Source organism: Coptis chinensis, unplaced genomic scaffold, assembly GCF_015680905.1.
Source record: "Coptis chinensis isolate HL-2020 unplaced genomic scaffold, ASM1568090v1 utg2340_pilon_pilon, whole genome shotgun sequence".
Classification (NCBI taxonomy): Eukaryota; Viridiplantae; Streptophyta; class Magnoliopsida; order Ranunculales; family Ranunculaceae; genus Coptis; species Coptis chinensis.
The window spans coordinates 197366-211898 of NW_028238126.1; the positions used below are offsets into that span (position 1 = coordinate 197366).

At 37.4% G+C, this 14533-nt stretch overlaps 4 protein-coding genes across 5 annotated transcripts; 3 read left to right on the forward strand and 1 right to left on the reverse strand.

Annotated features, from left to right (window-relative positions):
- The first annotated feature begins 1318 nt into the window (after positions 1–1318).
- LOC147473547 (CDT1-like protein b) lies at positions 1319–5656 on the forward strand. The gene is made up of 8 exons (XM_086587309.1): positions 1319–1489; positions 1784–2119; positions 2200–2319; positions 2574–2787; positions 3225–3800; positions 4068–4254; positions 4376–4466; positions 5176–5656. Exons 2-8 carry the CDS (start codon positions 1788–1790, stop codon positions 5231–5233), a joined length of 1578 nt encoding a protein of 525 aa, XP_086443435.1. The 5' UTR covers positions 1319–1489; positions 1784–1787; the 3' UTR covers positions 5234–5656.
- Positions 5657–5946: 290 nt separating this feature from the next.
- LOC147473548 (uncharacterized) lies at positions 5947–7514 on the forward strand. Its single transcript, XM_086587311.1, has one exon. The coding sequence runs from the start codon at positions 6094–6096 to the stop codon at positions 7378–7380; it is 1287 nt and encodes a 428-aa protein (XP_086443437.1). The 5' UTR covers positions 5947–6093; the 3' UTR covers positions 7381–7514.
- A 1970-nt stretch (positions 7515–9484) lies between these two features.
- LOC147473549 (high mobility group B protein 7-like) lies at positions 9485–12182 on the forward strand. Of its 2 annotated transcripts, none has more exons than XM_086587318.1 (8): positions 9485–10757; positions 10826–10908; positions 10999–11047; positions 11120–11233; positions 11319–11376; positions 11466–11510; positions 11598–11690; positions 11794–12182. In XM_086587318.1, exons 1-8 carry the CDS (start codon positions 10636–10638, stop codon positions 11962–11964), a joined length of 735 nt encoding a protein of 244 aa, XP_086443444.1. In that variant the 5' UTR covers positions 9485–10635; the 3' UTR covers positions 11965–12182. The 2 variants fall into 2 exon arrangements, with proteins under 2 accessions (XP_086443444.1, XP_086443445.1); XM_086587319.1 differs by having other exon boundaries at positions 10493–10757; positions 11129–11233.
- A 178-nt stretch (positions 12183–12360) lies between these two features.
- Positions 12361–14380, reverse strand: LOC147473550 (Leucine-rich repeat (LRR) family protein). Its single transcript, XM_086587307.1, has one exon. The coding sequence runs from the start codon at positions 14282–14284 to the stop codon at positions 12494–12496; it is 1791 nt and encodes a 596-aa protein (XP_086443433.1). The 5' UTR covers positions 14285–14380; the 3' UTR covers positions 12361–12493.
- Between the last annotated feature and the right edge of the window lie 153 nt (positions 14381–14533).

Below are 14533 nucleotides of genomic sequence, written 5' to 3' on the forward strand. Positions count from 1 at the left end.
AGCAGCTCGAATAAATGCCAAGATTAATTCAATTTTGGCGTTATGACGCGTGGAAGCATCACATTAATTTAGAAGATTAAGATGAAGATGATACAAACTTATGTACGTTGTTAGAGTGGGGAAAAAAAACGGCTACCAGTCAACTTAATTTGGTGTGTTTATTAGGATTTCAAGCGCCCTCGTGTGACCAGTCACCAGTGAGGCAATGACCATATTGAACGAAGACCTCACTTTTGTTTTGGGTGAGCATGACTTGATTGTGTCCTTCACAATGGCCACTTGATGACTAGATCAAATACCTAGGAAAACGCCGTTGAAATATTGAACCACTTACGAGAAAAACAAAGTAGCTCACCACTTCATTCAACACAAAAATCTTGAAAATGAACCACATCACATGTACAGGGGAGTCCAACTTCTACTATAGGTGATCCCAAAGGAACTAAATTTCCGAATGTTTAATGAAATTTTCGTTTTCACTGGCCATCGAAAGTTTATGTGTAAGGAACATTACATTACTAGTTTTGTTGATTTTTAAAAATTGTATTAAATTTTATGATTTTTTGTTTTAGAAGAATATATTTTATTTCACTGGGCATCGAAAATTTATGCATAAGGAACATTTCATTACTAGTTTTGTTGATTTAAATCAAAATTTGAAATTTTTATGATTTTTACTATGATTTTTTTTTAAATAATACATATATTTTAAAATATTTTGCAACAAATTGAGCTGCAAGACCTTTCTAAACATCAAACAAAATCCTTCTAAACAACGTATTCATTTGAACATGCATTCATCATATTGTTGTCAATTACTTTATGCACCATTCTAAGCAGCTCAAATGTTTTCAAATGTTAAAAAACCAAGTGGGACGAAACAGTGTTGGTTAACACCATGTGTTTTTTTTGTGTTTCTTCACCTTTGCTACAACTGCGCTATTATCTATTTCTCCTACACATAAATCTCCACTCCCAAACCTCACCATTGGAGACACTCTAATAACGTCAACACAAACATGCTTACTTTCAAACCAGTTATAAATTAAATCAACATATCTGCCAGTCGGAACGTCAATCTACCTTCTATAGGGTTTATAAGGAAGTTCATTAGAGCCTCCTTTTTCACCTGTATACCAACCCGCAAAACCACGTCATACAGAAGTAACAGAACATCTCTCGTATGGTCACCAGGAAAAATACTTGCACTGAGCTGCATGGTCACCATCTGTATACAAATGAATCACGAATCATAAAGATTATTTATTTATTTTTTCTAGTATTCATAAATCGAACTCCAAGAAGCAAACAAACTGTCCAAAATAAAGCCCAGTCCACGAGTGTTAATAGCCCAATCTGTTTCCCTCCCGCTCCTTTTGCGATTTGCACTTGAGTTGAGTTGAAGACTTGAAGCCCTCTCTCAGGTTTCAAAATTGTGGAGGCGGCCTTATTAATTATTACTGCATCCATCGTTAAGTAGAGGCTTCAGGTGAGAACGTGTTTGTTTTTTTGATTATTTATAATTTTTAATCCTGTCCCACATTTTAATTTCCAAGTCAATGAATGAAGGAATTCGCAAACAAGGTTTGATTGTAAGTATTATTTCGAATCAAGGTAACTAATTGGTGTAGAGTCCACACATTATCGTTAGATGAATCGATTGGAATTGATTTTTTCCATCAATTTGCAAGCACCTTCACAGATGAACAATAGTGCTTATAGGTCAAAACCCGTTATTTATCGACATTGTTTACTTTTTTAGTTATTTACAATTTCATCTCAGTGTCATGGAACAAGAAAATTACGAGGAAAGCGGCAAAGTTGTTTCTTCTGATGCAAAGAAAGATATTGCTTCATCTCCAGCGTCTATTCAGAGCCAAGATTTTGTATGTAGTTTTGCATCACCAACTCCAGAGAAAACAGCCCACTCGTCAAGGAGTAAGAACCAACGGACTGCCTTACCTGTGAGGGCACTGAAACAACTTTCTAAAGCATATCAGAATGCCAATGATGCTATTGAAGATGAAACGGTTGAACCGCCAAATAGCATTGCCGAAAATGAACAAGTTCAAGTCTCAGATGCTATAACGGAAGTTGGAAAAGTGGAATTACCTGAGAAGTGGGTACCCCGAAACTTCTTTTCTATAAGAACATCTTGGACTTCATGCTAACAATAAACTCTCTCTCTTGTTGTAACAGATATAAGATACTAGCTGAGTTCTTTGACCGTATATATACTTCTACCAGGCTGCTCAGTTTGCATAAGAAGCTGCCTACTTTTCAAAATATTTGCACTGTGGTGAAAGTAATCACAAAAAGGTAAGTGAAAACTAGAAAGTCCCTTCGAGGTAGGAAATATTTATTAATCCTTTTTTGTTTGATCTCATTGTTAACTTTTATAGGGTTTGACTTATCACATCATCCTTTCGACTGTGATCACATGAACTCCCCATAATATGGTGTTATGCGTGCTACTGTATACATTTAAATGTGTCAGTTGGGTGTGGTATTTCATCTCGCCTCTCTATCTTTCTCTCTTTTGTTTCTGACTGAATAGTTCTTTGTTCTTTCAGAATATTATCCTACAACCATCTTGCACAGATGAAATATGTGTTTCCAGAAGCCATTCAAATAGAGATACATTCACAAGATCTCTGCATGACTCCAGACATGAAAATTACGTTGCTATTTGATGTTGTAGAAGTTCATCCTAACCAATCACCGTTTAAGGCCCTACGTCAAGTTTTTCATGAGAGGCTATTAGATTTCTTTAAGATCCATTCTGAGGTATTTTTTTTCTTCTTATCCTTTTGAATTGATTGCTGCGTGAGGACTAGTTTGGTCGATTGAAATTTGTTCCTAGGACTTTTTAACTGTTACCACTAAAATGGATTGTCATTTGTGAGAAAAGAAACGATTGACCAAAATGTTTTGCTTGCATAGCAATACCCTCATACCCACATAGAAGATTTTTTTTTTTTTTTTATTGGCAAGCCTATTTTAAATGAGATCAGTAACTCTTTGATGGTGGCGGGGTTCAACCCCCAGACCTCTGGTATCATCACCCAAAGGTTTTACCGACTTTGCTAGTCGGCACCTGCACCCACATAGAAGATCACATGTGATGTCCTTGTATCAGTTTGGAACCTCTAATGATACAATGATAAATTCTTGTTTTGTCAAAAAAACTAAAGGGATCTTGCTTTTGTGTGTTTTGTGATCAGAGCTGTGACATCCCAGAGGCCATGCTACCAGAGCCATTTAGTCAAAGAAATCACACTGCTTTACCATGGTCCATGTCTCCAAAATTTTTGCTCAAATCTCACACAGCCCCCATTGAGTGTGAGCCATTACTAGTATCGTCACTTGGACAATCCATCAGAAAACACTTTTCTCAGAAGATAGCTGTCCCTGAAACAGAAAAAACTGAACTGCTAGCATCCGCTGTTCCTCCCTTCTCACATATCTTATGTTCCCAATCCTCCAATTCAAGTGCTACTGAAAGTCCTCTCGTAAAGCTTGCCCAGCATCCTCATGCTTTGACAGTGGAAACACCAGCACAGCCAACACCAGCAAAGAGATTTTTTCCAAGCTCTGATGAGAAGGTACACACTGAGACTAGGGTGTTGGGTCATGCAACTGCAAAGAAATCCCTGGATTTTTCTTCAATTGAAGGTGTTTCAAGCTCTGTGGTTGCCGAGTCCAGAGGCTACTTGGATAATAGCATTCAGACTGCATTAGCAGAGAACAATCTTGCATATGACAAAGTAAATGCATCTCCTTCTGCATTTCCCCAAATGGTACTCTCTGTCTTTCTATTTACCCTTATTATAGTTTGAAGTTGCTGCTCCTCTCACCTGGCTGATTTGGCTAGTGAGACATTTGGATAGGATTCTGCGAGTCCAGTAACTCTATAGCGTAAACAAGTCCTGATATCGAAAAGATTTCTTAACCCAGGACGAGTCAGCCTCAGTTTATCAAGTTAATTTGAGCTTTGAAACACAGATGATTCCTTGATTCTTATTTATGTTTGTGCCCTAATGATTTCAGAATTATATTCTTCACAGGTAGAAGAGTATAAGAACCACATGATGAATCAGACTGGTCCCGCCAAACGCCAACAGATGCTTGCTTCCTTGCCTGATCTTGTTAGTACGGTCCAAAACATATTTAAATCTGCCAACTGCTCTTTTATCACAAAACAGGAGCTTGTGCAAAAGATAATCACAAAGAATCTGGATATTGTTGAGAGAAGTATGTATCACCTATTGATTTATTATTAATGTTTGGTTGAGTGTTTATTTCTTTTTGTGTATCTTTTATTTCTATATTTATATATAAGTAAGATTGCATGTTTGCTCAATTTACTGTTTAGGGTTTGTTGAAGAACAGCTCGAACTTTTGGAAGAGTTGGTTCCAGATTGGATTTTCCGGGAGTTGGCAGGTAGCGGTGATGTTCTCTACAGGTACGCACATTACTTTATTTGATGGATTAACTCATTAAAGATGGCGTGATTTGTGGATTTGATTGCTTCTTCATCATTGCCTAGCAGTGTGCCTGCCCATGCATTCCACCTCTCCTCATTTTTAGCTCTGTATTTCTCATGTCGTATTTATAAACTATATTGAGCATGATAATGAAATTATGAATTTTAACCCATGGATATTTGATCTCATTTGACTCAACATATGTTCAGCCATATCACATCCTTCTCCCACAATTTTGGGTTTCCTCCAAAACAACATATTTTATGCTTTAATGAAAGAGCGGTTGCCCATTAGTCTATTACTAAGATCCAGTTTTGATCTATAGTAGCAAAGCTTCTTATATCTTGGTTTTCAATATCTAAAAATCTAACTCATGATTAATGAAAATGAAATCATGTCTTGAATCTTGATTGGGATTAAATATCTATTCATATATCCGAGTTGATTTTGGAATGATTTAAAGAAATCTGTCAGTATGTATGCTCTTCAGTTTGTACTTTGTAAACTTGCATATTATTGGTTTTGAAACTTTTATGAATTAAATGGAAGAAGCTTAGTTAAAAATTGTTTGTTTTGAGCGAATGGTTTCTTCATTATATTGTTGTTGATACTATAATCCATATATGCTTAGCTTGGGTAAGTTGTTAGCTAGATACTTATAATTCAACTTTTCTTGGGCTTGTGCAGCATTAGGAGAGTATCATATATGGAGTCTGTTCTTGCAAAAATTTCAAAAGCTGTGTGAGGGAGGCATATATTCTCATCACTTTTCTCTTTCCCGGTCAAGTCACTTGTGAAGTACACGAGGGATGAAAGTTTATGCCTCAGATATTCGTCATGGTAGTCAACAGATTTGGTGTGTTCCATTTCCATTGGTCTGGGGCGGTGCCATTATGACAAAACACCATTAGGATCAAATGAAGGTAGAGGACGATTTGATCAGTCTCATTTGCTTGGATGTTAAATGACATTGCTTATGCTTTGTAGATAAAAAATCCAATGTCTATCACTTTGTTGGCTTTTGAGTCGTTGTCCTTGAGAATCTCTGCCAAAATCATTTGGAATTTGTGTTGTCTCTCCTCTTTTTCATTGAAGGTAAAATTACGTACGCCCTGTTTGATTGCAAGTAATTTTTTTTTTAAGAAATGCATATACTGGTTTTTTATTATGCTTGGGAAATTTGTCATATCATGTTATATGATTAGAAGAACTTAAAGGCTAACAGAAAAGAAGCAGAAATATTAAAGAGAAACACAAAAGTCAGTAACTCGAGGACCAAGCTCAGTGGAGGACTTGCAGGGCAGATTTTAAGTCCAAAACAAGTTTGTTCACTCAGTAGAATCCTCCGTTTTATGAGTTTGCAACAACAACTTGGTTGTTTGTATGTCACGAGTGATGTCACGTTACTGCTAGTTCATTTGTAAACCCAAGGCACTATCTCAATTCTGTTTCGTTGAGTACGAAGTAAAATGGATAAGTGATTCATTTTAGTTAACCTTATCTATGGTTTGACAGTCCTAAAAACCCACGTCTCTCTCTAATATATATAGGTATATTCACACTTGAGTGTCACAAGAGTCCTCGTTTCTATTTACAAGGACAACAATGCCGACACCATCACCGTCACCTTCTTCATCACAGATGCATCATCCTCAAACCATCTTAGAAGCAGCACGCCCCTTTCTCCGTGGAGAGCTCGAAACCATCGATCCGAAGCTACCTGCTCTTGTTTCCGTCCTCCGTTCAGTTGGCGCAGGCGAGTGTTGGCACAAGCATGGTAGTTTTCTCGACCACCTTGTAGATATTTATCGTATTCTAAAGCTATGGAACTCCCCCGACTCCGTCTCTCTATGTGGCCTTTTCCATTCTGCCTACTCCAACTCCTATGTCAACCTCGCTATTTTTGATCCTTCAACCGGCCGTGACACTGTTCGCAATCACGTTGGTGACGCTGCAGAGCGCTTGATTCATCTCTTCTGCATTGTTCCTCGCCAAACTCTCATCCATGATGATCTTCTTTTCCATTATACTGATTTAGAACTTGTCCAACACCTCAAGTCTTCTGAGATATCCCTTAGTAACGCAAAAGAGAAGGGTGTTTTTGATTCAATAGAAGGGTGGCGGAAGAGACTGCAATCCCTTGTTCCCCATCAAGGAATTTATGTGAAGCACATAAAGACTGGTGAGGACGTCTTAGTCTCTAGAAGGATTGTGGCTGTGTTTCTACTAATGACTATGGCTGATTTTAGCGACCAGCTCTTTGGTTTTCAAGATATTCTGTTTGATAACGAAAATGGCCGGCTTCAGTTCTCTGGAAACAACTACTCTGCTCTGTGGCCTGGAGATGGGAAACCAGGTCTTTGGATGAATTCGATATCTAGGATGGGTGCTTTGTATGCTCTGATAGCAAGAGAAGAAGAGATATTCATTGAAGAGAGGAAAAGGGCCGGTGGTGAATCAAGTGATGATAGAGATGAAGAGACTGAGCTAGTGATTCCACCTGTTTTTGAAAACTGTACTAAGGTCTTGGATGCTGAAGACCAGATAATTGCAAGGGACTTATATTGGGAAGCTGTTTGTGATGGGGGTAAGACTAAAAGAGGGTTGGAGAGAAGTGAGGAGCTGTTAGTGAGGTGTATAGAGAAGAACCCATTTGTTGGGGAGCCTCATGTCGTTTTGGGTCAGGTGTACTTGACAAAAGGGATGTTTGATGAAGCTGAGAGAGAGGCTGAAAAGGGACTCACCCTTATTTTGGAGTGGGGAAGCCCTTGGGATAAGAGGACGTCTTGGGAAGGGTGGATTGCTTGGGCTAGGGTCTTGGTGATGAAGGCGAAAGAGAAGTCATGGCCTCAGCAGTCTTGGGGGATTCTGAATCTAGGATTAGTGAGGTAAATCTCCCTTCTGGAAACAGACACAAGCTTGCCTAGCCACTAATGTTTAGTTTCTTTCTGTAGCACTTCAGCTCATGGAATTTCATTCTGTTTCGAAAAGTTCACATTGATTTTAAATGAAATATATTAAGAGCATCTCTAGGTGGCGGAGGAATCAAGTGGGTCATGTTTGAGGTAAGTATTGCAAACAATGACCAACTCTAAGTGGAGCGCACGCAAATTCTTACCTACACCCGCGACACTCCCAATGTCGCCTCAGGTTTTTTAAGAAAAAAAAAAAAAAAAAAACAACCCATAGACTATGTCGCCCAAAATTGAAAAAGTAAAGAAACAAAACAAAATCATACCACTCCCATTGTATATTGGGAATGTCACACCGCATCTACATCCGAAACAACAAATTTGTCTTCATCTATAAATAGTTTTTGGTGAAATTCCGAATGGTGGAGACAAATTGATACTTACGCCTCCACCGAGAGATGCTCTAATATTGTAGACCAAAGCAACTCTTGGAAATATCTATACATACTCAAATTTCTAGTAAGCTCAAAATGGTTTTGCGCAAATTAATACCATGTCCTTTCGCCATTGCAAATAGTTTTCCATCAATGTTCCATTCCATTAAACATGCCATAATAGCTTCTGAAAGACGATCTGCAGTGTGAGCCGCATCTACCTAGCTTCACAAAGTTTAGTATCATCTTATGCAATTTCCAGTCTTTATCAATATAATGAGCAGTCAAGGACATATACCCGAGATTTTGGCAAGAGGTCCACAAATCTGAACTAATATTGGTTCTACTACCAATATTTTTTAGTTTTGTTAACGCTTATTTGGGATAATTATTTATGTTAGTGTGTTGGATTATAATTACTCAACACATATTTATTGTATTTATAATGTGCACACCTTGAAATAGTTGTTTTATAGTGATTATTGTGGTATTAGTGAATTGTAGTTGTATTTTAGTATTTTATTTAGATGAGTTTAGCAAATTATTTTGGTTTTGAGGTAAAATTTATAGTCTATTTGTGCTCAATTATCTATAGTTTGTAGTTGAAGTCGAGTCTATACATATTATAAGTCAAATCCAACTCTAGAGTTTATGATCGAATTCAAATTTGTAGTATAGAAGAATAGGAATCTAGACTCATTGAGCTACTTGATGAGTCGAATACTCGAATACTCAAATTTGAGACGAAATAAATCTCGAACAAAATTTGAGCTAGACTCGAGAGATACACGAGCCGAGCTTGAGCACCCTAGTACTCGACACGAGTAGCTCGACGACCAGCCCTTGAACTACTTGCCTGACCTTACTTGGACATGCATTTCCAAGCTATAAATTTTTGTTCTAACATAACTTATATAAAAAAAATATCATTGTTGTTGTTGTTTTTTTCTTCTTCGATAACCCGACCATATTATATATTAAGCTTTAAAATATAAAAGAGTAAATTTCATACCCAGTGAGTGTACTATGATATATGAGCCTCCCCATTCAAAGTTCAACTAATCCAATTACATATAAGAGGAAATGACAGAGAGTTAACAAAATTTATAATGCTCAAAACAATTGGCATACAATTTCAGTGTATATCTTCTCTATCTTGGGCAATAGTTTCAATCACTGCTTTGTTGTCTCCTAGAAATCTTGCAGCTTGTGGAGATAGATATTGCAGTAGCTTGCAAGTAAGTTCTGCTGCTATAAATTCAGAGGCTATTTGTTTTTTTGGGTTAAGTTATAAGAGGGTCTTATAAAATGGTCTTATAAAGTGGTTTGTTTTTCATTTTAAGTTTGTATTATAAGTACTTGTAAAAATAAAAAAAACAAATACATGAAATCCTATAGATGGTTATTTGACAAATATAACTCTGATTTACATCACATTTAACTCGAATAGATTAATTTGAAACAAGCGTATAATTTGATTTTCGATTTCAAATCAATTTTGATAATTAAAATATCAATTTTATGAAACTACCTTAATTGGTGGCGGTGGTGATAGTAGTAGTCTTAATAGCACGGTGGTGGTGGTAGTGATAGTCTTAATAGTACAGTGGTAGTGGTGGTGGTGGTATGGTGGTAGCCAGTGGTGGCTAGGGCAGTGAAGTTACTTGGAGAAAAAGATAATGAAAAGAGAATAAGAGAGAAATGAGGCTAGGGATATGTGGACGGGGGTACTTGAGTCACTTTTCAAGTTATAAGACTTATATAATTGAAATAAATTCAATTTTGGTACTTATAGAAGTGGAGCCTCTTATAAGACATTTCTAATAGAATGTCTCTTATAAGAAGCAAAAAACAAACCAAAATCACTAGGCCACATCTTATAAGAGGTTATAATACCTCAAGGTCTTAAAACAAAAGGCCCCTCAGAGCATCTCTAGGTGGTAGTATAACCTGCATTTTTCTTCATATTTGAAGGAAAAGTTTGAAATTTATCGGAATTCCATCTTTAGGTGGCTTCAAATCCGGTCGCATCACTTGCTTGTTCGCATTATTGTTTGCAAATTTGACAATTTGGATGCGGATGCGGAGCCACTCCTAATGTCGCGTGTTTTTTTTGTTTTTTTAACTTTTGAAATGGTTGCGCGCCACTCCTAATGTTGCGTGGGTTGTTTTGAAATTGTACATGGGCGACACTCTAACTGTCACGCGACAATGGTAATGTCGCGTGGGTTGTTTTTTGCTAATCGAATTTGCGACCACTTAGAGTTGGTCGAAATTTGCGATCAGCTTCTTAAAAAAAAAATTATTCAAATTTGAAGAGTATACTACCACCACCTAGAGATACTCTCAGCCTTCATTGTTGAATTTGAACTTGGTAAAAAAAAAAAATAAAAAATTATCGTTATGTGGTACATCAAAGTAATTACACATTTTCTGCAAGTGTTTTATAATGTGTGTATAATAACCTAGGCGCTCCCATTTCCGCTCTCGCCTTCACCATCTGGTGACTAAGCACTGCCCCACCATTATAATTAGCAACTATTTTCTTTCTCAAGTCCAATAGAGAACACGAGCACGTGCCCCATAAAAAGAGCGGGAAACAAAAAGTTGAAACGACCCAGTAAATCTTGAGCGTCTAAATAATCGTCGGCCTTAAATGATCCAAGTCATCAATCCATAGGCGCGAAATGATTAGTGTTTAGGCGCCAAACTCAAAATCCAAAAACATTTCACCCAACTTATTAAACAAACCGCTTACCCTTTCTCACTTCCAAATTCCAAACCATCTCTCCCTCAAAATAATGGCTCGAGCAAGTTCGACGAATCCTCCAAGAACAAGAAAGAGGGTTGAAGCTGAAACCGACACCAACAGTACCAGTAACTCTCTCAAACGTGCCAAAGATGGAAGTGCTTTCACCCGATGGTAATAATCTTTCTTCTCCTTAAATAAAACTTCAATCTTTATCTGTTAATATATATATTTTTTTGCAGTGAAGAGTGTAATAGAGATGTAGCGGTGGTGCTTATAGATATGCACAGTTGCAGCCAAGAATCTAAACTCAGAATGAAAATGGGTCTCTACTTATTCACTACTGCTCTAGTAATTTCTTTTCCATTGTTGTTGATATTTGTCTAAAAAATTGTCCGTTTTTCTCTCTCCGTAGAGCTTCAGGTGATTGAAAGAGCTGAAGAAGCTAAAAAGGCAACTGAAAGGTAATTAATTTTTCTGTAAAGATTAAAAAAATGAACACTCCATTATATGCTCTGATTTGGTGGTGTTTGAAGAAATGTCAGTAAGAAGAGAGTTGGGAAACCAGCAGCATCCAAAGGAAAGAGGACTAAGAAATCAACTGACCCAAACATGCCAAAGCGTCCTCCAACTGCCTACTTCCTTTTCATGTATGTATAATAACAATCAAATATTACGTTTACGAACAAACTTGCTTCTTGGTTTACAATCCCCCCCTTCTTTTTCTTAATGTAGGGATGACTTCAGAAAATCATACAAGGAAGCACATCCTGAGAATAATAAAGTTACTGTGGTCTGTATAACTTTCCATTTATTGTTTTTACATGAACTATTAATTGTTGGTACACTTGAATTGATTCTTCTGGTTTTACTAAAATTAAGGTTTCAAAGGAGGCTGGTGAGAAGTGGAAAAGCATGGAAGAGGAAGTATGTTAAACTTACTGGATTTGTTTGATGGTCTTTGTGTTATCAGATTCTACATATATAATGTATTGTTTACTGTATTGTAATCAGGAGAAGAAAGTGTATCTGGATAGAGCTGCAGAGCTGAAGGAAGAGTATGAGAAGATTATTGAAAAACTCAATGCTGAAAATGAAGATGGAAAAGTAAGACATTGTTCATGCGTTTCAAATAATTCTATTAAATTTGTAATTCATCTCCTATTTTTGGAAGCTAATGCTGTTGTGCATATTTTTGTTTCCTCAACAGGAGGAAGTAGTAGAGTTGGATAATGACGAAGAGTGTGCTCCACAAGAGGAAGAAATGGAGAGAGAGAAAGGGGAAGAATGCATTCAGCAGGAGGGAGAAGCGGGTTTAGAGAAAGGGGAGGAAAGTGTTCAACAGGAGGAAGTTGAAGAGTTAGAGAAAGCGGAAGAGTAATTGGGCTAGTAATGAAGATTTGTTTAGATATTAGAAGATACAAGTCTGCCTGGTTATCAGTAGAATGAACCCAAGGTCCTTTACTCTTGCCTTTTTGAATGCTTCTTTTGTAAATCTTGGATCTACTTTTCAATCTGAGCTAGTTGAATGTCTTATGGATATGCATGTTGTAGACTTTAGTTAGCGAACTCCATGAGTTAACGTTGGTTTAACTGTCATTGTTTATGCTTTGTCTGAAATGGAATGAAATTTAGTCTTTCTAGTTTTGCAGCATCACACAATATGCATATGAAGTGTAATTGCTGGTTTGAATGTTTCCAATTCTGAGTGTGCTCCACTGAATGATGCACTAAATGCTGATGTTGTACATCAAAATCTTGAAGCTGAATACTAATATATGAACTGTTATTAATAAAATTAGAAGGCAAAGGATTACAATTGTTATAGTTAAACAATACTACCCTCTGACTATTACTATACTATATAATAAGCTTTAAAATGGCATGAGTGTGCACACTTGCTAGTTGAGTCAGCTTCTTACTGGCTCAATGTCTATCCTTCTTCCCCTGCAAGGTGGCATAGGCTTCCCACACAAACACTGATTATGGGCATAAGCAGCCACAGGAAATATGTTGAAGGGCCTACCTTGTGGAATCTGTCCACAAAGTTTGTTTGCCCTGAAGTTTGCATGTCTGAGGTTTTTTAGTTCCAGCAGGCTGTCTGGGATTTTCCCAGTTAGTCCGTTGATTGACACGTCCAACCATTGTACCTTCAAGAACTGACCTAAACTAGGAGGAAGAGATCCTTTTATCTGGTTTCTTGAGATATCCAAATTTTCAAGTTCAATAAGATTTGAGATTGAACTTGGAATTTGGCCTGTGATCTTGTTGTTTGACATGTTGAGTGATTTCAGAACTGAACCTTTGCTGAATTCAGGAATACCTCCGGTAATTTGATTCTCTGAGATATCCAAAAGCTCCAAAAAGTTGCTTTTGCTGTTCTGTAATAACTTTGAGAGAGACCCATAGAGCTGATTGGAGTGAAGATCAATTGAGGAAATCCCATTTGGTAATACAATGTTTGAGATGTCAAGTTTCAATAGGTTGTTTGATAGCTTGACATTTTGTACATTTGACATGGTTGTGAAGAAACTTGGAATTCCACCTGTAAAGTAGTTATCAGAGAGTTCTATAGAGTTCAAAGAGCCTGGTTTCAGGAGGGTGGGAAGAGTTCCTCTTAGATTACAACCAGCAAGGTGGAGATCGGTTAGTCCTCTCCTTCTAACCCAATCTGGAACTGTTCCTAAATGGAGGTTGTTGTAGGATAAATCTAGAGACAGCAGAGAAGGGATACCTGTTGCGAAGGTAGCTGGCAAAGGATCTGAGAACCCATTCCTAGACAGATTCAAATACCAAAGATTTTCTAATCTTGATATTGATTCTGGAATGTGCCCTGATAGATGGTTAGCACTCACTGAAAGACTACTTAGGGATTTTAGATTGCCTATTTGATCTGGGATTCTTCCTGTTAGTTGGTTATGGCTCAAAGAGATGTCCAAAAGATGGGGTAAATTACATAGTGAACTCGGTATCTGTCCTGAAAATTGGTTATTTGAGAGATCAATAAATGTCAAGTTCTGAAACTTGCCTATGAAATCTGGTATAAAGCCTGATAACAGGTTGTAGCTAATATCAAAAGACTGCAAATAATGGAAGTTGCCAAAGATAGCTGGAATTCGACCTGTAAGGGAGTTTCTGGCTAAGTTTAGCTGGAGGAGATTGTGTAGGTTCCCTAAACTTGAAGGAATATATCCTTTCAAATGGTTACCACCTAATGAGAGGGTCTTAAGTGAAGCCAACTGACCTAGACTTGAAGGTATGGATCCTTCAAGAATGTTGTCCTCAAGGACAAGTTGAGTGAGGTGGACTAGCTTTGACAAAGTCTCAGGAATGCTTCCTCCAATTTGTTTCATTCCACTTATGACTAATGCCTCCAGGAACTGAAGTTCACCCAGTAAAGGTGACAATGTGCCCTTCATGTAAAGGGCACTGCTCCTATCTGAGGGTACTTGTAACTGTAACGCTACTATTCTCCCTGTCTTGGGATTACACTGAATGCCCTCCCAATCTCCTGCACAACAATCACTGCCAACCCATGATGAGAGAACACCTGTTGTGTCTTTTAGGATTTTGGCTTTGAAGCTGAGAAGAGCAGTTCTGTCCACTTCTGAGCAAGTTTTGGTTTGAGCTAAGGTATTTGTCAGCAGACTACAGAATGAAAAAATGAAGAGAAGTTTGAAAACCAAACTACAGTACTGCATTTTGTGAAGTGCAATCAGATTGTTGGCAAGTATTTTTTGAGTTCTAACTCAGAACTTTAAAGAATATCTAATTTTCAGACAAAGAAGAAAAAAGCTATTTGGACAGCACAAATGATTTGTTTCTTCACTTAGAAAGCAAGTACCCCATTATATATAGAACAAATGAGTTGATAAAGAGCGGAAAAAGTTAAGAATGTCTGTTAAAAGTTTGAATATTGTGGTCACGAAATGGAGATCCTGTGCTACCTG

Coding starts and splice junctions, on each gene's coding strand:
- LOC147473547 (XM_086587309.1), top strand. CDS start 1,788: ATGGAACAAGAAAATTACGAGGAAAGCGGCAAAGTTGTTTCTTCTGAT. Junction 2,120..2,199: donor AAAGTGGAATTACCTGAGAA/GTGGGTACCCCG, acceptor TTGTTGTAACAG/ATATAAGATACTAGCTGAGT. Junction 2,320..2,573: donor GTGAAAGTAATCACAAAAAG/GTAAGTGAAAAC, acceptor TTGTTCTTTCAG/AATATTATCCTACAACCATC.
- LOC147473548 (XM_086587311.1), top strand. CDS start 6,094: ATGCCGACACCATCACCGTCACCTTCTTCATCACAGATGCATCATCCT.
- LOC147473549 (XM_086587318.1), top strand. CDS start 10,636: ATGGCTCGAGCAAGTTCGACGAATCCTCCAAGAACAAGAAAGAGGGTT. Junction 10,909..10,998: donor TAAACTCAGAATGAAAATGG/GTCTCTACTTAT, acceptor CTCTCTCCGTAG/AGCTTCAGGTGATTGAAAGA. Junction 11,234..11,318: donor ACTGCCTACTTCCTTTTCAT/GTATGTATAATA, acceptor TTCTTAATGTAG/GGATGACTTCAGAAAATCAT.
- LOC147473550 (XM_086587307.1), bottom strand. CDS start 14,284: ATGCAGTACTGTAGTTTGGTTTTCAAACTTCTCTTCATTTTTTCATTC.